The sequence below is a fragment of the Anastrepha ludens genome, chromosome 3 (assembly GCF_028408465.1).
Source record: "Anastrepha ludens isolate Willacy chromosome 3, idAnaLude1.1, whole genome shotgun sequence".
NCBI lineage: Eukaryota > Metazoa > Arthropoda > Insecta > Diptera > Tephritidae > Anastrepha > Anastrepha ludens.
In genome coordinates, this window is record NC_071499.1 from 65,189,659 (window position 1) to 65,216,922 (window position 27,264).

Below are 27,264 nucleotides of genomic sequence, written 5' to 3' on the forward strand. Positions count from 1 at the left end.
GCGTTGGAATTGGATTGCGTTGAAGACAAGCTGTTGCCAACCGTTGATTTTATTTTCTTACAAACACATGCACGTGCACGTACACATACATCCTGAACCTAAGTTGGTTTTTATAAATTCTGTTTCAACACTGTAATTTGTATTCCTTTACCAAGGCTTCCTCGCTCGCTTCCTCAGCATCCGTCTTTTTTTCTTTGATTGCACTTAAGCCATAATGCAAACCGATTGTTAGTTTTAATGAAATTTACTTCGCAAATATTTGGTGTGCGTCATAAAATTGCTTTTTTTCTGATTTTTATGTATTCTGTTTTATCTTAAGTTCGTTTAAAGCATCGAGATTTGCTTCAAAAGCGAAATATTTTAGTCTGAATTAATGTGAATTTTTTAGTCAAGAAATAGTTACGCTTCTCAGTAGATCAGTGAAAGAGTGAATTTTCTTAAAACGCATATATTTATATAAGTTTCTTCCTGTTAGTACGAGTAGTGCTCACAATAACTACTTAACGTTCATATTAAGACAAAAATGCTACTGGCCTAACTTTCGAATCATTAGAATGACCCTCTATGACCTCTAAATTATGAACATTAAATAAATGATAAAATGATTAGAGCAAAATGAAAAGGGTTTGGATACTGCGAAAATCAAAAGCAAAAGTAGTGATGCAGGACTGCTTGTTAACAATGGAACGTGGAGAGAGACCATCAATATTGGATCATATTTTGCTAGCGGTACATAAAGTCAAGATGGCAATCACCATTGGGGGCAAATATGCGACTCCATGTCTCCGTGCGACCTGCCAATTTTTTTCACAATCGGTTTATTTGTAGGCCTGAGTATAAAAGTAAACTGAAAAAGAAAAGAAATTATATTTTTCAATGTTGAAAATGTTGATATAGAGATAATTAAAGTGAAATATCTATGGCTCTTTCTAACATCACAAAAAATAAAAAATTTTTAGAGAAAAATACGCTTATTAAAAAAAATTTTTGATTTTGAAAAAAAAAAAAACAAAAAAATTAAGTGAACCATTAAATTAAAAAAAAATTAATAAAGTAAAATATCTTTGGCTCTTTTTAACATCAAACAAAAAAAATTGTTTTGGGAATAATGTACCTATTTAAAAAAGGTTTGATTTCGAAAAAAAAATTAAGTGAATCATAAAATTAAAAAAAAAAATTCTTTAGGGAAAAATGTACTTATTAAAATACAATATTTGATTTGAAAAAAAAAAATTAGGTGAAACATTAAAAAAAACTTATTAAGTGAAATGTTTTTGGCTCTTTTTAACATCAAACAAAAAATATTGTTTAGGGAAAAATTCACTTATTAAAAAAAAAATATTTGATTTGGAAAAAAAAAATTAAGTAAATCATTAAATTAAAAAAATTATTAAATTGAAATATCTTTGGCTCTTTTCAACATCAAACAAAAGAAATTGTTTAGGGAAAAATGTACTTATTAAAAAAAGGTTTGATTTCGAAAAAAAATTAAGTGAATCATACAATTTAAAAAAAAATTATTAAGTGAAATATCTTCGGCTCTTTTTAACATGAAACAAAAAAAAATTGATCAGGGAAAAATACACTTTATTAATTAATTAATAAATTTATATTCGATTGATTAAATTAAAAAAAATATATTCGATTTGAAAAAAAAAAAATGAAGTGAATCATTAAAAAAAAAATTATTAAGTGAAATATCTTAGACTCTTTTTAGCATTTAACAAGATTGTTAGGGTAAAAAATAATTTTTTAATAATATTTTTTTTATGGTATGAACTTTTTTTGAAATTTCTCTTACAAATTTTGGGCACAAATATTTTTTGTCAGTTTCGGAAAACACCATTTTTTAAAGCTATGTGATACTTATTCAATGTTGAAAATTGATAGTGAACGCTTTAAAAACAGACGTTTTATTCTGAAAAAAAAAATTTTTTTTAATTCTTAAATAAAAAAATTACTAAAGTAAATAACCTTGAATAGGAGAACAAAATTTTAGGGAATTATTTAAAAAGAAGAAGAAGATTTTAGGAAAAAATTTACTTATTAAAACTTATACACTTTTTTTGAATTTTATTAAAATTATTAATTTTTTAATTATTAATATTTTTTTTAATTATTATAATTTTTTTTTTTTTGGGACCAAATTTTTTTTTTGTCAATTTTGGAAAACACCAACCTTCAGACCTTTTTATTCTTTTTATCATTAATAGCTAAAACTATATTTAGTTATATACTACTGGATTCTAGTAACTTTTCGCGCAATGTTCAAGTGCATGCAGCGAACCATGAAAAATCAGTGCAAAATACTGATCCAGCAAAGCGCTGGCATACGTACTCGTGTATTAGGTCCTTAAATCGACTGAAGCGTCGCTGTTTATGTATATTAGTAAGCTGATACACGATGAATTAAATAACGAAAAGGAAAGTATGCGAGATTTGAAGAAAAATAAAGGAAAAAAAAAGGAGGAGTAAAGTCAATAACCCTCACAACCCCTTATCACGTATATCGATTTGTATGTAGAACAGCATTAAATAGAAGCTAACCTAACAATGGATGTGTGTATCAATTATAGTATACATCTATATATTTTTTCACTATATGTGCAGTTCCTATGTATCCTACAATGTATTTGCATTAATATTATTTAATTACTTAGTAAAAAGTTGCTCCACTAAATGCTCCTCAGCAGCAGATCTAAACTGGGACAATCAACTCAAACGCATTCTACCCTCCAACATTTAACTTCGACAAGGCACCAATCGTGAAACAATTTGTAGTTGTATTAGTCAACACTGAAAAAGCGCAATAGTATCCCTGTAGTCAAATGTGCTAGAATTCGTCGCAGACCCAACAATTTAAGCAACTATCGCTTTTTCATAAAAGCAAGTGGTATATTTAACATGGCAATGCCCAAAGAAATTTCAATTGTCAGATTTCGATTAGGAATATACCATTCTCATACAAGTTAGGTTAGGTTATGTATATCTGGCTGATCTGAATAGATCTCACATGGACCACAAGGGTCCGTAGTGTTATTAGTGTTGTTGGAGTGATACATGTTTTGCCAAGTTTTAACAAAAAGTTCAAACTTTTGTTAGCTATATTCTTCAGAGATTGGTCAATTGTAACGATCCCAGGCAATTGTAACGAGTTCTACTTAAAGCCCAGTAGTGGCAAAGGTAGTGTTCTAACGTACCACTTTCTTCTTCGCATAAGTTCCACGCGTCGATCTGGACCAATTCCATTTTAACTGCGTGATATGGAATGAGACAATTTCGTGTCAGTACTTAAACAAATATTTTACATTCCATTGGTTGTTTTCGTGTTGTAAGTTCGTAACATTATTTTGGCAATCACATGGGCTGTCGAGGCTTCCCATACTGTGCTTCCTGAGTTAGTTCCTCTTCTAGTTCCATCTTGAAAACGGAGAGTCAGGGAACGGATGCCTGCTTTAGCAACCTCGTCAATTCTCTCATTTCTTTCTATTCTCATCCTAGACAAGCGGATGCCGGCTCGTCAATTCTCTCATTTCCCTATATTCCCTTGTTCCCAGGCATCCAATAAATTGTGACCTGTGTATTCCCGCGGATCATGTTTATTTTAGATCTACAGTGTTTTACGTATTACGTCTTGGCCATCACAGCAATTATTGCATTAATAGCTGCTTGACGCTCGATGAGAATGTTTGTGCGAGTGTCGAGCGGAGTAAATTCCTACGCGAGTTCAGCTGCTTTGGTTGCAGCATAGATCTCAACTTGAAATATGCTACAGTGATTAGGAGGCCTCAAAGGCTTTTGGAGATCAAACTGCGGACAGAAACTGTCGCTCCTACTCCTTCCATCACTTTGAACACATCTGCAAAGAAATTGTATGCCTGGAAGTCGGATTCTAAACCCTTCTGCCAGCCATTCTATTCTGTTACAAAACCAAGTCTCTTGCCAAAGATCACTTTTGCAACAACATAGTTTTATTTTACGTTTATGTGCTGTATGTTTGTCTAGTCATACATAGTCTTTGTCCAAATATTTGTGATGAGTTTCTTCCCGTTAATTTGATTGGATGTCAATCGAGATATTAGTTCAAATCAGACGAAACAAATTCTAGTCCAATCAAGGGCCAAAACGACCAATTTGAGATTAAAATGGATAATTAAAAAATAAAATAAATTCTTGAATACACAATAAGAGGCTCCTTATTAAGAATAATTTAATAAAAGGTTTTCCAATAACAGGTGTTAGGTGTAAACAGGAGAGATGATTAATAATTTTTTATGGCCAGAATTGGATGGTATTGATCTGGGCAACGTTTATTTTCAACAAGACGGCGCTACGTGCCACACAAGCAACGAAACCGTTGATCTTTTACGGGAAAAGTTTCCGGACCGGGTTATCTCTCGAAGAGGTGATCACAATTGGCCACCAAGATCTTGTAATTTAACACCTTGTGACTTTTTTCTTTGGGGCCACGTGAATGAGAAGGTATACGTTAACAGCCCAGGGCCGATTCAAGACCTCAAAAATTGAATTCGTGAGGCTATTGAGGCCATAGGGCAGCCACTTTGCAATTCGGTTATGGAAAATTTCATGAAAAGGATATTGTCCTGTAAGCGTGGTCGAGGTGGTCATTTGCCTGATGTTATTTTCCACTATTAATGGCATACCTTCCTCTTTATAATGAAATGAACATCCGATCATTTATATTAAAAAATAGCATTTTTCTATTGGAAAGCCTTTTATACTAAGCAGTTTCTCTAGCAGTCTCAGATTTGCTAATAGTACTAGACTTATATTTTCTAATTTGGGAGAAAAATAAGTACATAAATATTTGAAAATTGGTATCATTTCAAATTTTAAAAGTTTTTTCATTTCATGTTATCAAAAATAAACAGTATTTAGTACAATAAAAACGTTTTTTTTTAATATTATTAGAAATGTTTTTGTTGGTGAAGCAACTATAAATTTGCATACGAATTTACAACCAAATAAAAGTTAAATTAGGGTCATCATCTGGAGAATATTCTGGCCAAACACCATCAGTAACGACGCACTGTGGAGGTTAACGAACGAGGAGCCCATCCTTAGGCAAATCAAACGCAGAAAGTGGCGATGGATAGGTCACACATTGAAAAAATCACCGCAAAAGAGCAAAGGTCGTGGTCGACCAGAAAACATTTGGAGAAGGTCGATGTTGGCCGAACTAGCAGATGCAACAGAACCGTGCACGATGGAAGAATATTGTCGAGGTCCTATGCTCCCGAGAGGAGTGATCAAGAAAAAAATGGTCAAATACAATAAAACGGGCATACACAAAACGTTTTTTAATCGGCACAAATCTGGTATTTTTCAGACTAGTTCGAGTTCAGCCCAGTAGCAAACTGATATTTTTCCAAACTAATTTGGATTTTCACTACAGCGATGTAGCAAGAATGTGCACATATACACACGCGTTTAATTACAGCAATTACTGTGCATTTACATTATTGATGAATGATTTGGCGCATGTTTGCTTCCAATTTGTGATAATTGTTGTTTACAACATGCAAAGTTGCTGGCATGCAAGCGAGCTAATTTTTGTTGTTTCACTACAAATTTTTTAATTGTGGACAATTTTCAGCTAAATAACAAACCACTAATTAATTAGAAACTTGAAGCCTAAATAGGCGAAATGCTATAAATGTGGGAAGTATTTAGTACTCAAACGTTAGACTGATTGAAGACTAATAATAAATTGAAAATATTATTTGTGGAAAGCAGTAATAATAAATATTTAAAGGATTAACTCCGACGCCTTGCTCGAACTCGTGGAAGCTGAGCCAAATTTGACAGTCGTATGATAGCTCAGCTTCATCGCATGGAACAGTTCGCAGGCACCTGGTTCAGTTGGGAAAGGTTTCAAAGCTGGGAAAATGGGTTCCGCATAGACATTCCGTCGCCAACCTTCAGCAGAGAGTTAATGTGTGTTCTCAGCTGCTGCAACGACTTGAAAATGAAAAATTTTTGAACCGTATCGTTACTGGTGATGAAAAATGGGTCCTTTACAATAATCCTGTTCGCAAACGCCAATGGTTAGATAAAGCTGAAACGCCAGAACCGACCCCTAGAGCTGGCCTTCACCCCAAGAAGATTCTCCTGTCTATTTGGTGAGATATGGCGGGTATTGTTTATTAGGAACCTCTAGAACCAAACCAGACAATAACTGCTGATTATTATCCCCTTCAGCTATCAAACCTGAATGAGGTACTTAACAAAAATCGACCGTCTTTAGTGAATAAACGCAAAGTTTTGTTTCACCACGACAATGCAAGACCCCATACCGCAAGGCAAACATGAGGCAAGCTGAACGAGTTCGGATGTGAGCTAATGTCGCATCCCCCATCTCTACGGATATTGCACCTTGTGATAGTCATCTTTTCCGTGGCCTTCAATCCCATATAAGTAACAAGAACTACTCCTCAAAATAAGCTATGAAAATGGATATCAAAGCGTATTATGGCTCCAAGAACAAAGAATTTTTTGAACAGGGAATTAAAAATTTGCCTAAACGTTTGGAAGACATTGTTAATAATAAAGAAAAATATATTATTGATTAATAAATACTTTAAACAACAGGAGCTCCTCCTTCTATTTGTGGTGTGCGTCTTCATGTTGTTCCACAAATGGAGGGACCTACAGTTTCAAGCCGACTCCGAACGGCAGATATTTTTATAAGGAGCTTTTTCATGGCAGAAATACACTCGGAATGTGTGGAATGAATTAAGTTTTCCTTTGGATAGACTTCCATCAGTAACCTTCTTTATTGCTGGCGAGAAGGTGGGCTTTATATCACGGGCAGTCTCTGTGGCATGCACAAATACCTGGTTAATTTCAACTATTCAAGTATAAATAATTAATGAAAGGATTTCGTTACTAAATCGTTTATTCCTGCCGCCAAATTCATAACTTTTGCTACTGCAAAGTTGTTACCGAACAATTTCAAACTAATTTAACCTGTTATTTAATATTCATAGTGCACATCCTGTTAACACACGTACCCTAACATATATACCTGTATGAACATTCGTAAGTACATATTTAGCTGTTTGCCAGTTGTGCCAAGTCACGACCAAATGACGATTATTGAAATTGCCAAAACATTGTATCACTTGCAAGGAAAACACTAAACACTCTCGCTTGCAAATGGTTGCCAATTTTTTGCCCTCTTCCTTTTTTCGCTCTAGAATTGGCCAATTTGAGTGTACAATGAACGCGAGCGGTGATTACAACAGTTATTGCCAGCAATTGCGCAATTAAGCATAATTACGATCATCAGTAGTGATTAGGTAGTGGAAATAGCAGCTCTACAGCAGGGGAATGGGGAGAGCCAAAGAGCAGCCAGTTAAAAAAAAGAACCAAACACCAAAATCAGACAACTGAACTGACGGAAGTGATAGAAAAAAACAAAAATAGCTGCGATATGAAGAGGAAGACTCGAACTGACGCCAAATAAATGGCAACATGTGTGATTTTAGGCGCTACAACGGCGGCACGAAAATCTTGGCCAGACGCCAAATGACAAAAATAACTGTAGCTCACTGCAAGCGGATGAGAGGAAGAAAGTAGGTAATATTTTCTCAACATCATTTCCGGCTACTTAAATAAAACAGTTTTTACTTAAAATTAAGCAAACGAAATGGATACTTAGAAATTCACCAGAGCAGAAATTATTTGAAAGGAAAAAAAAAAATTCTAACAATAATAGCGCTAAGTCATTGTATCTAAATTAAATTTGAAAAAGCCAATATGTATCTGATTGAGCTCGAAAATCTGTCCCAATACCACAAATGAAATATTAACTGGCGATGAAATTTTTGAAGTGGGGCGAGGGCGTTGCCCAACCATAACTAAAATTCATTATACAATACTCAATTTACCCTGGTGTTGCACGTTGGTGGGTATGTATGTAAGTATGTGTGTGTGCGTATGTATGTATGCATATCTTCGCATGCCTATGTATTTTGCTCCTCCAATGATATTTTTCATTTTGCCGCAGGACTTAAAATTCAATTACGGCAAATAAAATAAATTGTGTTTATGTGGAGCAAAGGAAATGTAGAGCAGAAACATCGGCAAAATTCTGCAGACGATAAGCATTTGTCGTTGATAAATTTATATATTTAACCGTTAAGCTGTCTCCCTTTCTTTTCATTTTTTAATGCTCTTACGGTTTATTTGATTTTTTCAAAAAAGTAATAAAAAATGGAGCCGAAATTTTATTGAGAGAAAATTCTGATTTCATAATAAGTCTGGAAGAAAGAAGGAAGACAGACAAAAAGCATTATATTTAAATGAAAATATGTTACCTTAATATCGGTGAGTTTTTTTTTTTTGTCGGGACAACTAGCAAGTGCAGCACTCAGACATTAATTAAGTCCATTGTACTACAGTTGGATTCCCTTTTAATTGTCTTTAAATCTACTCGATCTCCGAAGAAGTGTGAGTAGATCTTGTGGTGCCAAGGAGCCAAGATGGTCGGTTCTTAACACATCAAAGCCAAAGACCGTAAACCTGATTCGAGCGAAGGCAAGGTAGGCGCACAGGGACTGGTCCGGCGTCTCTTCCTCCTCTTCACAAGCTGGGCAGAGTACTCTGCCTGAGATGCCCAACCTTTCCATGTGCTTTACCAATGGAAAGTGGCCCGTCATCAGTCCAACCAACCGTCTACACTCCCCTCTGGTTAATGACAGAAGGGTTTGCGACAGTCACTCGGACATGACAGGTAATATCAGTTTTGTCCATCTGCACCCTCTCTCAGCCCGCCAAACTTGTTTGTGGGTGGTAGTTACCCATTTGCTAACCGTGGCTTTGATGTCGCAGAAGGGAGTGGCAATACGGCCTCTGGGCCAGAAAAGTTGGCCTCAGAGCCCATCTTAGCTAACGAGTCAGAGGTTTCGTTACGCACAATACCCCCTTGTCCGGGGACCCATGTTAGCATTAGGCTGTTATGTGTACCGACATAGTTCAGCCTAGATTTACAGGATTCGACTAACCCTGATGTGATTGGGGGGCTGTCTAACGTCATGAGCGCAGCTTGGCTGATACCTATAGATCTGCCTCTCCATCGATTTTCAAAACAAAGTTCATCGCTTCTTGAACTGCATACACCTCCGCTTGAGACACATATGCATGCATTCCAATAGCAAAGTGCAGTTTTGTCCCGCTGGATTCCAGGTTGACCCTAGAGCCGGAGCCATGCTCGGTCCTGGAGCCATCCGTGAAAATGCGAAAACAGTGCTTGCCGGGCTCATTTTCAGAGTTTGACCACAACTGAGCCTCTGGCAGTACTACACTGTATCTCTTGATGGCATGGAGCCAAGGGGCATGGAGAGAATCGTTGGATCGAAATCCATGCCTTCTCCGTTTTCCAATGCCGCACTGGGGCCGTACCAGTTCCTATTGTGTTTCAGCCTGCAGATGGCTTTCAAGGCCTCTCCTTGGATGAAAGCAATAAGTGGTGGCAAACCAATCAGAGCATCTAATGCACAAACACAGAAGTTAAAAAATGTATACGTTTTCCCACATACAGCAGGAAAGGTTGTTACTTTTCAAACCAACTGAACTTTGCAAAACAGAAGCAAAATAAACCTTTCTACCTGTGAGCTACACAAAATATTTCATTGTCATAAACGCTACTATACTCCTGCAGTTTGATAAGGAAAGCATCTTGGCGACGATCAAATTCATAAAATTCTTCACTGTTGTGCATAGCATTACACCTTCTACAGAGCCAATATACTTTACTTCTGTCTACCTCTCGGATGAAATGGCAACCCAAATACTGGGCCGTAAAGCAGTTAAAACTATTTGATAAGCCTCTCAATGATCAAATAGTGCCAACTAATAGACTTTCGTCGCATAAAAAAAGATGCTACCTATAGAGCCACGCTGCGATCGGGCGCAACGCGAACCGTGTGGGAAAGCTACAGAGAGCTAAGAAAGGAAGAGAGATGTATTATCCAAAAGAAGAAGTGAGAGGCCGAAATACGTGAGCGCGAGGAGCGTGAGATGCTGGCCAATAGGAACAACGCTCGAAAATTCTACCAGAAAGTTCGGCGGCTCATGAAAGCATGCCTGCCGTGCGCTCTGCCCAATCCATAAGAAGGGTGATCTGTGCCAATTATCGAGGGATTATATATATATATATATATATTCCCGAGACTCCTAGATGGAGCATAGGGTTTCAATAAACAAATTATAATTAATTTTATCTAAGGCTAAACATATAATTTCGTTTCACGCACGGCCTGCTTTTCTTGGTTCTGTGTCGACCTGACGCCTCCACGTATTGGCTGGTCTCCCACGTCTGCGGCTGCCCTGGGGGTTCCAATCCAGTGCTGTTCTTGTTATGTCATCGTGGGGCTTTCTCAATGTGTGACCGATCTTTTTCACTTACGCCCTTGAATTTCTATGTGGACTGGTAACCTGGGGCCAATATATGCGCATAATCTTGCATAGGCAACGATTAGGAAAGGCTTGCAGCGACTGTAGTACACATGCCGATATGTTTCAAGTTTCACACCCATACAACACTGCGGATTTCACGTTGGCATTGAAAATCTTGAGTTTGGTATGCCTGGAGATGTGAGACGCTCTCCACACCTTATCCAGCATGCCAAATGCAGCGCATCCCTTGGATATACGGTTACGTATGTCAGGTGCTGACCCGCCGGTTTTGGAGATAATGCTCCCCAGGTAGTAGAATTCCTATACATCTTCCAGGGGTGTTCCGGCAATCTGAAGAGCTTGCGATTCGCTGGTGTTGATGCGCATAACTTTAGTCTCCGCGATATTGATTTTTAGTCCAGTTTGTATTGCGGCCTCGCTCACGGCATGAAGTTTTTCTGATATGTGCGAGTACTCGTATTACCCCAGGATATGCCTCTGTTAGTCTCACAGGCTTGCCGCATTACTAAGTCCAGAACTAAATTGAAAAGCAGCGGAGATAGTACGCAGCTCTGCCTAACACCGCTTTGCACCTCGACCCCATTACTTAGAACGTTTTCGTATTTGACGCGACAGCAAGCGCCCGCGTACAGCTCTTTGATGATATTGATTATTTTTTCAGGCACTCCTTTGCAGGCGAGCGCTTTCCAGATAGCTTCGTGCTTAAGAGTATCGAAAGCTGTCTCGAAGTCGATGAAGCGTAAATAAAGTGGCGTCTGCCACTCTACTGACTGCTACGCGATTACTCGCAAGGTGTTAACATGATCAACGCACGCGCAATGTGGGCGAAAGCCGGTTTTGCTCCTTGCGTAATCCCTGCATCAATGAGTTAGATAGCCTTTTGTGAATTATGTGAGCTATAACTTTATTTATCATACTTAAGAGTGTGATCCCTCTCCAATTTTTGCACTCGGATAAGTTACTCTTCTTCGAGAGAAGAGTGACGATTCCTTTTTTCAACACGGATGGTATCTTTTCTGAGCTCTAAATCCTATTGAGTACGGGCCTTATTCTTCTAAATATCGCCTATAAGGTTCTAGCAAGCGTTGTTGGAAACTCATTAAATATCACTGCCTACGTCATTAGCTTTAGATATATTTATTCATTTATTTATATATATATATCATTTTTAACGAGTTGCTCAAGACAGCTACTTTCTTCATGACTCTTAACTAAATTGCCAAAAGCGCACGGAAGGGCTTAAGAGGCGAATGTCACCTACGGTACACAATTTGTCACAAGGCCGCACGAGAGCTAAATACAACACGTATAGCATTCCCATATATGCGGATGATACGTGTGTGTATGTGTGTTTGGGTATAACTTTGAGTGCTCATGTAAAACCGAGTAGAATTGGCAGCTGAAAATGAAAAAAAGAGCAATGTAGAAAATTAACATGGAACGCACACCAGCAATTGAACACACACGGAGAAACATACTTGACACAGTCACACGCACGCACACACACAACTAACATGCCTTTAATCGTGACGATGGTCGCTAGCAGTCAATTCCATTACAAATGCTTTTAATCTTTTCTCACTACAAGCATCCACAAACACACACACACACAGCCCAAGCAGTATTTTCCTATTCTCTTCCCGCCTCTTGCAATTATTGTTGTTTTTGTAAACTGTACCACTCGTTTTACCTATCTCGTTTTTCTTTTTTCCAGGTCTCTTGGGTACGCCATCGTGACATTCACCTGCTGACAGTCGGTCGTTACACCTACACATCGGATCAACGTTTCGAAGCAATGCATTCGCCGCATGCTGAGGATTGGACGTTACGTATACGCTACGCACAACGCAAAGATTCGGGCATCTATGAGTGTCAGATATCAACAACACCACCGATTGGACATTCCGTCTATCTCAATATAGTGGGTAAGTGCGCTGAAATGTTGCTGCAATATGTTTGTGTATTCTTTTTGCGTTTTGTTGTTGTTGTTACGGGTGCTGGTCTACTGCTCAAGTGATAAATTACTAGCCGGTTTATTAGGGTAGCTGCCAAAGGTGTTTTTTGTTTAAGTGGAGCTGATAGTTAGTGTGAGAGGGCGAATAGGAACATAAGTATGAATGTTCAATTCGCTTGCGCTTCATTCAAAAACCTTGTTAACGTGTGCACGTCCAGTCACTCCTTGGTCTTTGCAGTAGATGGTTGAGTGAGTGAGTGATGGACTTTGAGAAATGTATCCTCAAATGCCTTTTAGTGTGCCAGTCGCAGCCATTTCATAAAGAGTATTCATGTGCATAGTGACGGCTGAATAGTGAAATTTTGAGCGTAGAAAAAATATAAACACAAGTTTAGCATTACCTGAATTTGATTGGGTTTTGGGAAGAACTCTTGAACAAGTTATAAAATTTTGTATGCTTCACTCGAAAAAGAGTACTGGGAATTGGTCAAAAACACAATTATTCGTTCAAACTTATGGTATTAGGCCTTCTTAATACTATTATATTTCGTATAAGGCAACTATCATCAAAGTTCTGAAATTATATCTGGAGGTAATATCCACTCAAAACAGTGCCAATAAGTAGTTGATCTCTTAGTGAGATGGCTGAGGCACTTCGCATAAAAATTAAACGTCAAGCTAATATGACATAAAAGACAATTGCAATGATGATAATTTTGCAAGACTTGGCACAAAGCGTTGCGATAGTAACTGAGCTTATCGGCTCATAGACAATCATAGAAATTTGTGAGACGATACACTTCTTTTTCTTTTTTATTTGCTATTCCTATTCGAATGTAAGCGATTATGCAATTTAAAAATAATATATTATTAAATTTTTTATTTTTTGGGTTTTTTTATTCTATACAAATTTAAACTATATTTGAAACCAATTCGCGGTCTTCCATCTGCTTACAAGAAATTACCCATATATTGTATATCGGTCCGCTGTCATGTTCCTTTACCAAGACAACTGCTTATGCAAAATACTTCTTCTTCCTTCCATCTTGTTTTGCAGTATGAGTTATAGCAGTTCATATTTCGGATTACGATGTTTTTCTGTTGCGAGTTACAGGGTGTTCACAATGGATGTCAGCAATGAGAAAATTCAGAACACTTTACAATTTTTCTTTGATAAAGGAGAAAATGCAAGCCAGGCCGCTGTACTGTAACAGTTAGTTACGTGCAATTTTGGTATCACTGATTCCGTTCAGGTATTTCTGATATTAAAGAAAATGTCGATAATGTCATAATCACAGATATAATCGAAATTGAGCGGTCAAAAAACAGTTTCACCATCTCCCCCAACGGTTTTTTTCTTTTTGTCATGTAGCTTTCTATATTGTTATAGAGGATGGTTAAATTTTAAAGGCCGATGTTCGATGTAAACCACACCTAAACGTCAAATTTTTTTTTGCATTTTATTTCATATTTTGCAATTCAAGACCAACTCATTTTGAACCATGGAAAGATACACAATCGAGAAACGTGTTAAAGTTATTCAGGCTTATTATGAAAACGGGCGTTCAAATCAAAATGCATATCGCGCACTTCATCTTCAGTGATGAGGCACATTTTCACCTCCGTGGATTCGTGAATAAACAGAATTGCCGCATTTGGGTGAATGATAATCCAAGAGTGATTGCCGAAAAACCAATGCACCCACAAAGAGTGACTGTTTGGTGCTGTTTATGGGCCGACGGCATCATTAGGGCGTATTTTTTCCAAAATGAGGCCGATCAGGTAGCTACTGTGAATAGTGTTCGCTATCGTGAGATGATAACGAATTTTGTATGGCCCGAATTGAAAGATATGGATGTGGACGATATGTGGCTTCAACAGGAAGGTGCCACTTGTCACACAGCTAACGAAACAATGGCTCTTTTGCGCGAAAATTTTGATGCCCGAATAGTCTCACGTCGCGGCGATGTCAATTGGCCGCCAAGATCATGTGGTTATTTGAAAGAAAAGATGTACATCGGTAAGCCAGCAACAATTCAAGATCTAAAGGATGAGATAATTCGGCACATTAACGGCATAGAACCTCAATTATACCTCAGCGTCATCGAAAATTTGGACCATCGGATGGAGGTGTGCCGCCGAGGCCGCGGCGGTCATTTGGCCAATATTTTGTCTCATGCGTAATTGAACTATACGGGTATTATCATAATAAAGAGAAATGGTAATAATTTCTTAAAGTAATTGTATTTTATTCAAAATCAATACCGGCCCTTAAAACTTAACCACCCTTTGTATTATTTGCCTGCAGTGTGCAATCTGTCCAACAAGCGGCGCCTATTTAAGTGGAAAATAAAGAGTATTTTCGGGCTTTCCACGGCCTTTAACATAGCTTTTGTGACAAAGCAGATTTGTGATAAAAGCTAACGGATTATGCACCACAACAACACCCCATATGATACAGTTTGTAATGAGGGCAAACCTCTGACCAAGAACTGAGCAAATACCACCCATTTTTGGGTCGAACCCCTCCTCTTATTTTGTGGCATGCGTCTTGATGTTGTTCCACAAATGGAGGGACCTACAGTGTTAAGCCGACTCCGAATGTTAGATATTATTTTTATGAGGAGCTTTTTCATGGCAGAAATACAATCAGAGGTTTGCCATTGCCTGCCGAATAATAAGCAACTATAACTTTTAACAACTTTTGATTATTTTATTTTTTATTCGATGAATATTTTTTATTTCCTTTTCATTGTCAAAAGTACATTTTACTGTTTAAAAAAATCATGTTAATCCAATATTCATTACAATTTTTAACCATAATTCAACTAAACTTACAAATTACTCAGTTTCTGTAAAATTTATTTACTTTATATGTGATGAATATTTTAAATTGCTAGAATAAAGCTTTTCAATAGCGGTGGTGGTAATCCGAATGCAAAGAGTTAACTAAATCTACACATAAAGTAATTGTCAATACTTTGATGTAAGCTCATTCAACGCGGTGGTTACAGCTTCCTAGGCATTCCAAAGCTACGTGGTAAGCATTTTTAGTTGGCCTATTTTCGCTAAAAACAGCTGGACAATCAACGAGGAATACGCTAGAGCGTTGTTGCGTCGCAAAATCCAATCGTATTCGACCAACTCGAATTGCAGTGAGCCAAAATAAGAATTCGGAGTCACTATTTATCGGTAGGAATATACTCAAAATGGATGATTCCTCTGATGTCGAAAAAAACTATCAATAGTGCCTTAAGTCGTTACGAAGACGGAACTTCGGGACACAGAGAAATCTTTAGGTCGCTATCTGAGCAGTATCCTCTGTTTTTGGCACCTAAAGACGACCTGATACCCACAGCTTCATTTGGAAGGACATTTGAAGTCAGATTTCTATTGCGTGAGCAATGGAGCAATCTAGAATATATGCAGGGAGGTTTGAAGGATATTTTCTTTACCAATGGGTCCAAGAATGAAATAGGGTCTGGAGCTGGATGGTACTTAAACGATAGTAATAAGTATCACTATGCTGTGACAGAAATGGCAACTGTTTTCCAAACAGAAGTTTTTGAAAGCCTGAAAATAGCCAACTTTCTACTAACTTTCTACTAAAACTTAGAAGGAAAGACATTCGGTTGATGGTCGGCATCATTACAGGACACAACCCATGGGGTCAGCATATGACCACCATTGGAATCATCGAGGGCCCGGTATGCCTGTCATGCTTGGAGGAGGCGGAGAGCACTTTCTCTGTGAGTGTCCTGCCTTTGCTAGAGCACGGCTACGAGGTTTGGGTTCCGATGTCATGAGAATGAGTAATATTCGTTCTCTAAAACTGGAGGATATTTACAGATTTGCCAAAGAATCTGGAAAATTCTCACAGGACTAACTATCTCTATCTCTGTTTCTATTCTTTCCTATCTCTTTCTCTGATACTTTTCTCCTTCCCTCCTTGACTATCTACCCCCTTTCCAGAGCTTTAAATTCAATGAGCTCTTTCGCCTGAGTGTTTTGGGAGCCACCAAATCTCCTGGTGCTCCTTGGCTCGACCTTTTCAAATTTCAGTATTAAAGATATCCAACATCTGTCGTCGCTATAAATGCGAGACAACAAAACCTTGCAAATCTATTTACACTAAACTACAAAAAAACAATTCGCCAAGTTACTTTCAAAAAACCATTGCCCTCTTTACATTTGTACATTTACAATTATATTTATTTTACGTTTATATTTATATTACAAAATGTTGTTGTTGTATACCCAGTTTCCAAACTGTGTCTTTACCTAAAGTTAAAGTGTAACACTTTGAAATTTTTTAAGGAAGCTCACTTACTTTCTATCTTATCTCTTAAACGAGAGAACTCAAATATTCGAGCTATACTCTTTATGAGGCCCTACGAACTGGCGGCTCACGCCCGTAAATTTGGTTTGCAAGGTACTTTATAAGAAATTTGAGTTACTAGAGGAGATTACAGAATACGTAAGCTGAACATGCACGTCATTAGGCAAGCTACTATTATATATCTGAGGCTACTTTGTGAAATACAAGAAAATAGTCTAAATTCGATAATCGCGAGAATTCCAAAAGCTTTACTCCTTCTCGCCAATGAGCCAGCACTATTTCTTAGTATTATTCCTGGCATATGAATTTAATATTGAATGGTCGCAAATCGTTCTGGTAAAGTTACAAATATATTCGGTCTTTGCGTGTTAAGGTAAAGTCAGGTCTGTCAACTATAGCTGACCTAACTTGGTGTTATTCCGATAGTTTTAGCTATTACCCATACACGTAAAATTGGCGTATGATATCGAAATACAAATTGCTGATGTAAACTACTCGCCTTCTCAACTCACAAAGGAAAAAGCAAATTCTCAGCCATTTGTGTGAATAACGGCACATAAATCCAATACCAATAAACGCGAGCCGAGTATGAGTTGAAATGCAAAACAGACAAAGTAGCAACTAACTAACTAACTAAGTCAAATAGTTACTGCGACAACTTGTTGGTTTTGCAGCGTAGCCAGTTAGACTAGGAAAAGTCATTTGTGAAACGCACCAACTGTGACCCTAACTGCCTCACCAGCACAGCTGCAGAGTACTTGACGAGTGGCAGTTAGTCCAACAGTTTATTGGCCAAATTGCTCAGACGCTGTTTGTGCAGCTGTTGACCACTTGATGGCATACTGCTTGTATATATTTTTCTACCAAAATCCGTGCCGCTCAAACTGATGAATGTGGCGGGTGGGTCATCGGTTGGTCGGGACAGTGATAGTCACAAGTGCTGCAGTAACTTTTCAGCAATACATCTGAACTTTTTCCCATCCCTCCAAATATTCTGTTCATGCTTCACCTCTTCACCTGCATTTTGTTAGAAAGTTATTTTTCTGTGTTTGCTTTTGGTGTTCTACTATTTCGCTTATTTTCGTGCTTTTAGTATCTGTGCGATGTTTTTTGTTTCTTTTTTTCAATTTTTTTTTGTTTTTCCCTTTTTTTTTTCTTTTTATACGCTTGTTGTGTATTTTGATGATTCCCTTGAGCGCCATTTGCAGTTTATAGCTGAACATAAGTTTTCTCTATGGATAGATGTTGTTGTTACAAACACACAAGCGCACATGGATGCTCGGAAAAAAAATGAAACAGCTCCACAACCTTATTGCATAAATCACTTCATGTAATGGCAAAGAGTGAGACTTTCGAGATATCATGTCTGCGCTCATGCAAATATACAAACATACATACATACATACAAACATACAAACATATATACATACATAGGTGTGTTTATCACGGCAAGTAATGCCCTTTTTCACTTTCGATATCCATTCCACTTTTAATTTCCTCTGCGGCCTTGTCTTGCCAGCCTTGGCCATCAGCTGCACATTTTATTAAGTTGCAAACAATTTTCGCATAATTTAAGATTTTGGCGCATTTTTAACAGACTTTGTGTCCCCGCATTTTCATGATTTTTATGATGCTTTCACAATTTCTTACAATCTATGCGCGCAAGTAACGCAACTGAGCCCACATTGACACCTGTTCCGTTGGTTTGCGTGTACGCTTTAGCAGCACTTCTCTGCACTACCCCACTTGCCCCATGCATTTAATTTCTTTATGAATGTCGAGTGGTGAGGTCATGAAATTTTATGCGTCTGTGTCAACTTGTAAATGCTTGCGTGAATTGACATCACAAGCGCACTTGATATGCGTGCGGCATCGTAAAATCTTAAATTTGTGACCTTCTATGGGTACCTACCTACCTCTGGTGCACATCAGCTAGGAGTGAGGACTTAAACTTCGCAATATTTGTTAAAGTTTGACGTGTGAATTTTACAACCACCAAATTTATTTAAATTTAAGTTACCATTTGCGATTTGTGCTATTGTTGGTGTTGCAAAAATAAGTTTTTCAGTATTCCCCACCCCCTGTGTGGAAAAATTTCCTAACAAAAATTCTAAAAATCCTACTTCTGAAAATCGCTTTGGTTAAGTGCGCTCAATAAACTTTTGGAAAATTGTATTTAAGAAATAAAAACGAGCTCACATTTCCACTGAGCTATAATTCCCGTGAAATAGTTAGTAAATAAAAGCAGCCACCGCGCAGCGCTTAGACTATAAGAGGTTAGGCGGAAAAAAGTCCTATGGCAGTTGCTAGAAAAATAAGCCAAGCTAAACAGTAGAATAGGAAAAGTAAAAGTCGGAAATATAAAATTTTACACCATGTACTCATCCTCTCTCTCAACAAATGATACATTTTCAAAAAGGAATAATGGAATCGACGAGATAAGAGGTTAGAGTTGCATTTCGTTGTTCAATAAAAAAAATAAAAAAAAATTGGCTCGTACACTTCTGTTAGCTGTTTGGCCTAGGTCCTCCTACTATTTGTCACGCGCGTCCTGCTTTTCTTTCACAAATGGAGGAACCTGCAGTTTTAAGCCGACTCCGAACGGCAGATGATTTATTTTTAAGGAGCTTTTCCATGGCAAAAACGCACCCGGTATTGTAGTATGTATACCACACTGCCTATTACTTGCTTTGGTGTTTAGTTCAAGCGTCATACGTATGCATGTTTGTAAGTATGCTAGTACGTATGTGTGCGCGCCTGCGTGTTACGGAGCCACGGTGAGCGAGAAGGCATTATGTATACCTATACTACACTACCTAATACTTGCTTAGACCAAGCGTCCTACGAATGTTTGTGTGTATGTTAGTACGTCTGTGTAATATACGCGTTACGACGCTCATAATAGCAACCGCGGATGCTGTATTGCGTCCGTATTTTTATATTCGTAAATATTTTCATTTTTAAATATTTACCGCAATTATGCCGAAAAAGAATGCAGAAAAGTGTCGTGAATATCGACAGAAAAAAAAAAACAAAAAGAAAATAAAGCTAAAAAACCAGATTGAGCAATGGAAAAACAGTTTTAATTGTGGCAATTTATATTTCACCGAATCAATCAATAAATAGCATCATAGCAATATTATAATGAACCTATAGTTATCCCGCTCCTAATGCTGCTTTCGTCTCATTCTCTCTCAGTTTGTTTTACGGAAGGTTTCACTTCTATGGCGTCTAACCATTAGACTGGTATTTTTTTTTTTAATAAAAGCTATGTATGACAAGCTTAATGCTAAATATTATAAGTAAAAGGTCAAAGGTAAAGGACAAGGGTAAATAGTAAAGTAAAGGAAAGGGTTTGAAATGAGATCCCTGCTTTAGCAAATTTCACTTAGTCTCAGAATATAATTTGATATTTTCGATCGGCTTTGCAAATAAATAGTCTTTCACAAATGACGCTTCGATATCAGTTGTGAATAATCGTTCAACAATACCTTTTTCTATATTATCTTTGACACTTATCAAGTAGACAGATATATAATTATAAAATACACTATGAAACAACGCTTTAAAATTGTTGAAACTTATTACGAAAACGATCGAAATCTAGGGACAACATTTCGCAAAATTCTTATTTTTTTGGTGGAAATAATCGTCCAAAGAGGCATTAGGGGGAACGAAATAGTAGATGAGATAGCAAAAAGTGCTGTTAGACTACCTTTCGGACAAGAGAACGACAAACCAAAACCTATAAACACAATATACAACGAAATGGACGACTACATGAAAAGGCGAGTGGAAGCTAAGTGGACTAATCTAACCACATGCAAAACGGCAAAAGTCATGTGGAGAACTAACGACAAAAAACTGACTCAATTCGTACTTACGCTCTCTCGAAAGGACTGCAGAGCTATCATAGGTAGATATGCTAACAGGTCATAATCTATTGGTTGCACATGCGTAGAAGATAGGGATTGCTAACACGGACAAATGCAGGAAATGCAGAGAGGATGTTGAGGAAACTTTAGAACACCTTCTGTGCGTTTGTCTGGCATTATTAAAAACGCGTTTAAAATACATGGGAGCCCCATTGTTTGATGGTCTGAAGGACGTCTCAAAAGCGGATCTCCCAGCGCTGCTTAGATTCGTCAAAAGCGCTGACATCCTACGTGATGTCTACTTTCAGTATTCATAGAGGTCGGTCTCCATCTGATATCGGTAGGAAATAAAAGTTCTAAGAGTGGCTTGTTGCCAACCAGGCTAACCTAAGCTAACCAATCGTGCAAAGAGCAGACAATTCAAAGATTGGTAACAAAGTTAAAAAAACTGATTCTTTCGAGGGTAGACAACAGGCAGATAGAATGGCGGATCAAAATCTTGGCGTTCTGTTGAGAACTTTGCTGTCGTAGCGCAAAGAGCTTTTGAGGTTCTCAGCAACAAAGCATTCATGAATCGACTGTTTGGCGGATTTTATCTGTAGGCGTGGACGTGGTGTACATTTAAGTGAAAGAACATCACATCTAATTATTAAGAGTCTTGATTTGAGTAAAAATTGTGAAACTTGAAAGAATGTAAAGTTTTATTCTACAACCACAATTGGGCGCATATTTTAAAATACCCTTTAAAGTACTTGTTTAATTTAAAAGTCTGGTTTAGTAGTGTCACGACACCATTTGAAAAAAAGTTAAATTTTCCGATAGGGTGATTAAATTTGTGCCACCTTGCATATGTTCGTATTGTGTTACATTTTTTTGTGTTCAACTGAGCCGTTGTAAGAGCGAGTTTTCAGCTTGTTGCATATAAGCAAGAATGCTTACCGTAGGATTAAAACATACTCCCGAATTTTGAAAGAGGAAAACCATAATTTATTCCTTCAAAAATATATTAAAAAAGTGTGTATAAAAAACAAAATTTCTCGATCAAGTCCTTTCGCTTTCGATATTTTATATAATTTTTCTTTCAATCCATCGAGTGGTCCTTGAATTTCAGAGGCATTTTGGTAGAAGCAGAATGGGTAATTGAGAGAAGATGGGATGGGAAATTGATTGGAGACTTTTGGTATCAGTCAGGCTGCACTAAAGGCCCTGAAGAAAGCAGAGCAAACCTCGAAGATTCCTCAGAAAAGAAAGCTTATTTCTGTTCCCAGACTGAATAAGCTTAAACTTAACACATTGGCTGAAAAGTCCCGGGCCTACAAAAAAAAAAACAAAAAATAGGATTTTTGTTTTCATTTCAATAGCACTTTTGCAGCACGATTTATCTTTTGCCTCAAGTTTCAATTTTACCTCTCATTCAAGTGAAATTTCTTACCAGCGAAAATTTTAGCGCTATGATTGGCCAGTAGTCTCTAGGAGCCACATCTGGTGAATGCCGTGGATGTGCGAGCAATTCAAGGAGCCATTTTGTCTTGTTTTTGGTCAACAGTGAGCAAACGTGGGACCCACTTTCAAAAAAACATTCTTATGGTCATGAAATATATAGGTTGTGAAAAAAGTCTTGCGGTATTTTTATTGAATTTTCAATAGTTCATAAAATTGGTTATAACAATGCGATTTAAGTCAAATATGCGCCGTTTTGTTCGATGACGAGTTCCCAACGAGATGCCAACTTCATAATGCCCCTCTTATAGAAGCTCGCTTCCCTATTGTCAAAAAACTCGGAGAGCCAATTTTCACAGGACTCTCTTGTGGACAACTTCCGACTACCAAGCTCGTTCGCCATGGACAGAAATAGATGGTAATCACTTGGTGCGAAATCCGTACTATACGGTGGATGCAAAAGAACCTCCCATCCGAGCTCCCGGAGCTTCTGGCGCGTCACCAAAGATGTGTGTGGCCTGGCGTTGTCCTGATGGAAGACAATTCGGCCTCTGTTGATCAAAGATGGCCTCTTCTGCATGAGTGCTGCATTCAAGCGGTCCAGTTGTTGGCAGTACAGGTCCGAATTGAGCGTTTGGCCATAGGGGAGCAGCTCATAGTGGATGATTCCCTGCCAATCCCACCAAACACACAGAAGAACCTTCCTGGCCGTCAATCCAGGCTTGGCCACCGTCTGGGCAGCTTCACCGCTTTTCGACCACGACCGTTTGCGCTTCACGTTGTCGTAAGTGACCCACTTTTCATCGCCAGTCACCTTCCGCTTCAAAAACGGGTCGATTTTGTTGCGATTCAGAAGCGATTCGCATGCATCCATACGGGCAAAAATGTTTTTTTGCGTCAAGTCGTGTGGCACCCATACATCGAGCTTCTTTTTGAATCCAAGCTTCTTCAAATGGTTTATAACGGTTTGATGACTAATGCCCAGCTCTTGGCCGATGCTACGGCTGCTACTATGCCGGTCTCTTTCGATCAATTCAGCGATTTTATCGCAATTTTCGACGACAGGCCTTCCGGACCGTGGCGCATCTTCGATCACCTCTGCACCAGAACGAAAACGTTGAAACCATCGTTGTGCGTTGGAAATGGAAACTGTATCGGGTCCATAAGCTGCACAAATTTTATTGGCAGCATGAGATGCATTTTTGCCTTTATCGTAGTAGTACTGTAAAATATGCCGTATTTTCTCTTTATTTTGCTCCATGTTTGCGACGCTATAACTCACGAACGACTAAAAGCAAACAACAATTAATCAAACACGTGTAAGCACATGAAAAGAGCTTTCCAAAAAGCTCTAGCGTGAACCGATGCGACGAATACAACTAGAACTACGCCCTTGCAAAGACAAGCTTGCGGACATACCGCAAGACTTTTTTGACAACCTCATATAAAGCCAACACGTCTTTTGATATCTTTACGACTTCAGCTAACTCACGCAATTTCACATTTCGATCATTCAAAACTATTTTGTGAATTTTTTTATGTTTTCTGGTGTTCTCTTGTTTTTCTGTTGCATGCAGTGGACGTCGACTGCGTTGCACATCATCGGTGTCTCTACGACCACATTTGAAGTCAGCAAACCATCGTTTTATTACTGTTTCTGTTGGAGCGGAGTCCCTTTAATACTTTCCCAGCCAGTGCTTCGCTTGAGCAGTATTTTTTCTTATCGAGAAGCAGTGTGAAGTTAAAACACAAAATTTTTTTTTTATCCATTGCTTTGAGAACAAAAGTAACATGAGTTACACAAGTAACTCTGAGCACAATAACTCACGAACTAATGAATAGAATAACATGAAATTTTAACAGCTGCCTGTCTAAGGTTATTGCAAATTGAAAAAGGGGTGAATAGAGTACAACTCGTGTCATCTATGTGCTAGGTTCGGGACTTCTTTCCATGAGTTATATGGGTTCCAGGGCACTCCGGTGTTCAATAAAATGAAATTGTCGATGAATTGGCCAACTGCGGATCAGCGACAGGACCAGAGCCAATAATCGGAATTAGTTTTGCAGGACTCATGAATTGGATCAGCGATTATGTATGCAGCAGATAAGAGCAATGGTCTGGTCTAGAACGCTGCGGAACTGCAAATTGTTTTGTCACAAGTCCGAACAGAAAACTTGCAAGCGTTCCTCTAAAACTTGGTAGAAAAGACGCTTGGTTGCTGGTCGGTTTTATTACAGGGAACATTCCATGGGGTCAGCATATGACCACCCAATTGGAATCATTGAGGACCCGATTTGCGTATCTTCCTCAAAGGAGCCGAATAGTACTGAGCATTTTTGCTGTGAGTGTTCTGGTTTTGCTAGAGAAGCGTGCAAATGTTGCGTTCCAATGTCATGAGAATGAGTAAAGTTCGTTAACTCAAACTGGAGGATATTTTCAGTTTTGCCAAAGTAACTGAAAAATTCTCTCAGGACTAGCTATCTCTGTTTGTGTCTCTATCTGAAAAATTCGCACAGGACTAGCTATCTCTGTCTGTGTCTCTATTCTCTCTTACCCTTTAACTTTCCAGAGCTTCGAATAGAATGGAAGGTTTAGTTGAAAAATATAGCTACCACCGGCGCCTTAATCATCTTTAATCTGGGCTATAAGAAGTTGTCTGCTTTTATTTGGCAATTCGAAGGAATGTGATGATCTAGGAAAAAGTATTTTTGAATCTCAAATTTTCTTATTTTCATGTAAACAACTTTTTTCAATCTAAACTTATTGAAAGAAAAATAGCCTTACCCTTTTACCATCCAGAGCTTCGAATAGAATAGGATTTTCAGCCTGAGTGCCATAAAAATTAAAGTGCTTTGTTACACCTATAAATACAGTTAAGAGCTAAGATATTGCCAAAAATGAAAATGACATATATTGATAATATATTTATATACCCTTCTTTGCTCTAAGCATAACTGGAAGTGCTTGCTGTGCTAGCAGTAAGTGGCGTCGGATAACCACTGTAAGTGGTATGAAAAATTGATGACATTGGTAAAGGATATACACCATCTATAGTCGCCCACAAGTCAATTTCCCTAATGGCCACAAATGATGTCTATCGACAGATAAATAAACACGTATTCAAATGTACCAATAAACACATATTTATAGCTGCAGACAAATGGAAGCATATAAAATTATATATGGGTCAGCCTACAAACACAGCACTCATTCCGTAGCAAGGACGATGTGCAGACCGTTGTCAGCATATGTCTGTATGTACAGCTACGTGCATGCTGCTCTCATGGACAAGGAGAACTACCAACGAGAATGCAAACGATGTATACAGTCTGCGAGCAGCAGATGTTATCGAAATGTTGTGACTGGGTAAAAATATTACCAAGCAAATGGTCACGGCACAAATACTCGTTTCACATATACGAGTATAAATATGTACGTACTTGGCGTTATTTAAACAAACACAAGCAATATTTTTTCCAAATGCACACATTTGAATTTCCCAGAGAAGAGCTTGTCCGCTTATTATTTGACGAATATTTTGTTTTTCTGTGTGAAATGCGGGCAGCAAGGAAAGTGTGGTCCACGGCGTATGAGTAACACGACTTTCTGTGTTTCGGCATTTTTTTCATTTCTCTCACATAAAGCATATTTATCTTGGCTGACGTTGTTGTTGCGAAAAATTGTTTGCATCATCAAATTGCATACATCGCATGAGAAGGGATCGTCTTGTCTGATACCCCGCTTCATATCAAATAGCACAGAAAGATCTTTGCAAATTCTCACTGCGCTGGCGGTGTTTGTTTGGGTCATCCGGTTGAGCTTTGCGGCAATGCCAAATTCAGACATGGCGGCATGCAGGTGCTCTTTGATCATTTATCGTTCAGTCGAATTCAAGTTTGTAGTCGACGAAGAGGTGATGGGTGTCAGTCTGGTGGTGGGTGTTCGGGTGTATTTCTCCTCATAAAAAACATCTGCAGTTCGGAGGCACTATAAAACCGTAGGTCCCTCCAACTGCTAAAAAACAGTCAGACGCGCACCACAAATACGAGGAATAGTTCGACCAAAAACCGAATAAAAGCTGTAAGTGCCAATTATATATTCATATGGGAATATCTATGTAAATGGTGGTTAAATTTCAAGGGCCAATGTTGAATGTGAACCACACCTAAACGTCAACGCCACCGTTGGACTTCTTTATTTGGGGTTATTTGAAAGAAATGGTGTACGTCGATAAGCCAGCAACCATTCAAGAGCTAAAGGATGAGATAATTCGGCACATTAACGGCATAGAACCTCAATTATGCCTCAGCGTCATCGAAAATTTGGACCATCGGATGGAGGTGGGGCGGCTATTTGGCCGATATTTTTTTCTATATGTAATTGAGTCATACCAAAATTATCATAATGAAGAGAAATGATAACAATTTCCTAAAAAAATTGTATTCTATTCAAAATCAACACCGGCCCGCAAAACTTAACCACCCTTTACAGGGTTTGATTGAAAAGTAATGAGCCTTATTTTTTTTAAGCAGTTTTATTAAACCTTTTGGTTTATATAGTACAAATAATATTCTTAAAAAAAGTCCCTTGAGCGTCAATACACCGCTGGTAGCGGTCCTTCCACTGCAGGAAACATTTTTTAAACCCATCCGCCGGAATCGCGTTCAATTCAACTGTCACAGTTTTTTGGATCGCCTCGATGGAGTCGAAACGCCTCCCCTTCAGCTTTCTTTTCAGGCGCGCGGGAGGGGACAGGTCTGGGCTGTAGGGAGGGTGGGGAAGCACCGGAAGACGGTGTGCCGAACCCGGGCGATGCGGCTTTTCAGCCGAAGGAGCACTTCTTTGTAAAATGCCGCGTTTACAGTGCTTCCTGGAGGTACAAACTCCTTGTAGGCGTGACCTCGAGAGTCCAGAGCTTCCAGAGCGCTGTTCGCAGCTTTCACGCGCGGAGCGATGTTGACTGCTCCGCTGTTGCCAGCGAACTGGGACCGGTTTTTAGTGGAATGGGAAGGTCCAACGATCATTTTTCCCCACCAGCCGATTCGGTTGATCGCTTGGCAGAAGCTCCGCGCGGGAAGGCCCATTACTTTTCAATCAAACCCTGTATATGTATATATTCCAAACCTTACCACGAAAAACAGTTTCAAATTGATTAATTTCATAAAAATGTATTGTATAAAATAAAGGCGATAATTTTTTCAAACGCAGTCCT

General features: G+C 38.3%; 1 protein-coding gene across 1 annotated transcript in view; it reads left to right on the forward strand.

Annotated features, from left to right (window-relative positions):
* LOC128858109 (T-lymphocyte activation antigen CD86) overlaps positions 1-27,264 on the forward strand; it is a 261,339-nt gene that overhangs the window by 183,890 nt on the left and 50,185 nt on the right. The window contains exon 3 of the mRNA XM_054094096.1: positions 12,158-12,368. Coding sequence (XP_053950071.1) covers positions 12,158-12,368 — 211 coding nt within the window. The remainder of the gene's footprint in view (positions 1-12,157; positions 12,369-27,264) is intronic.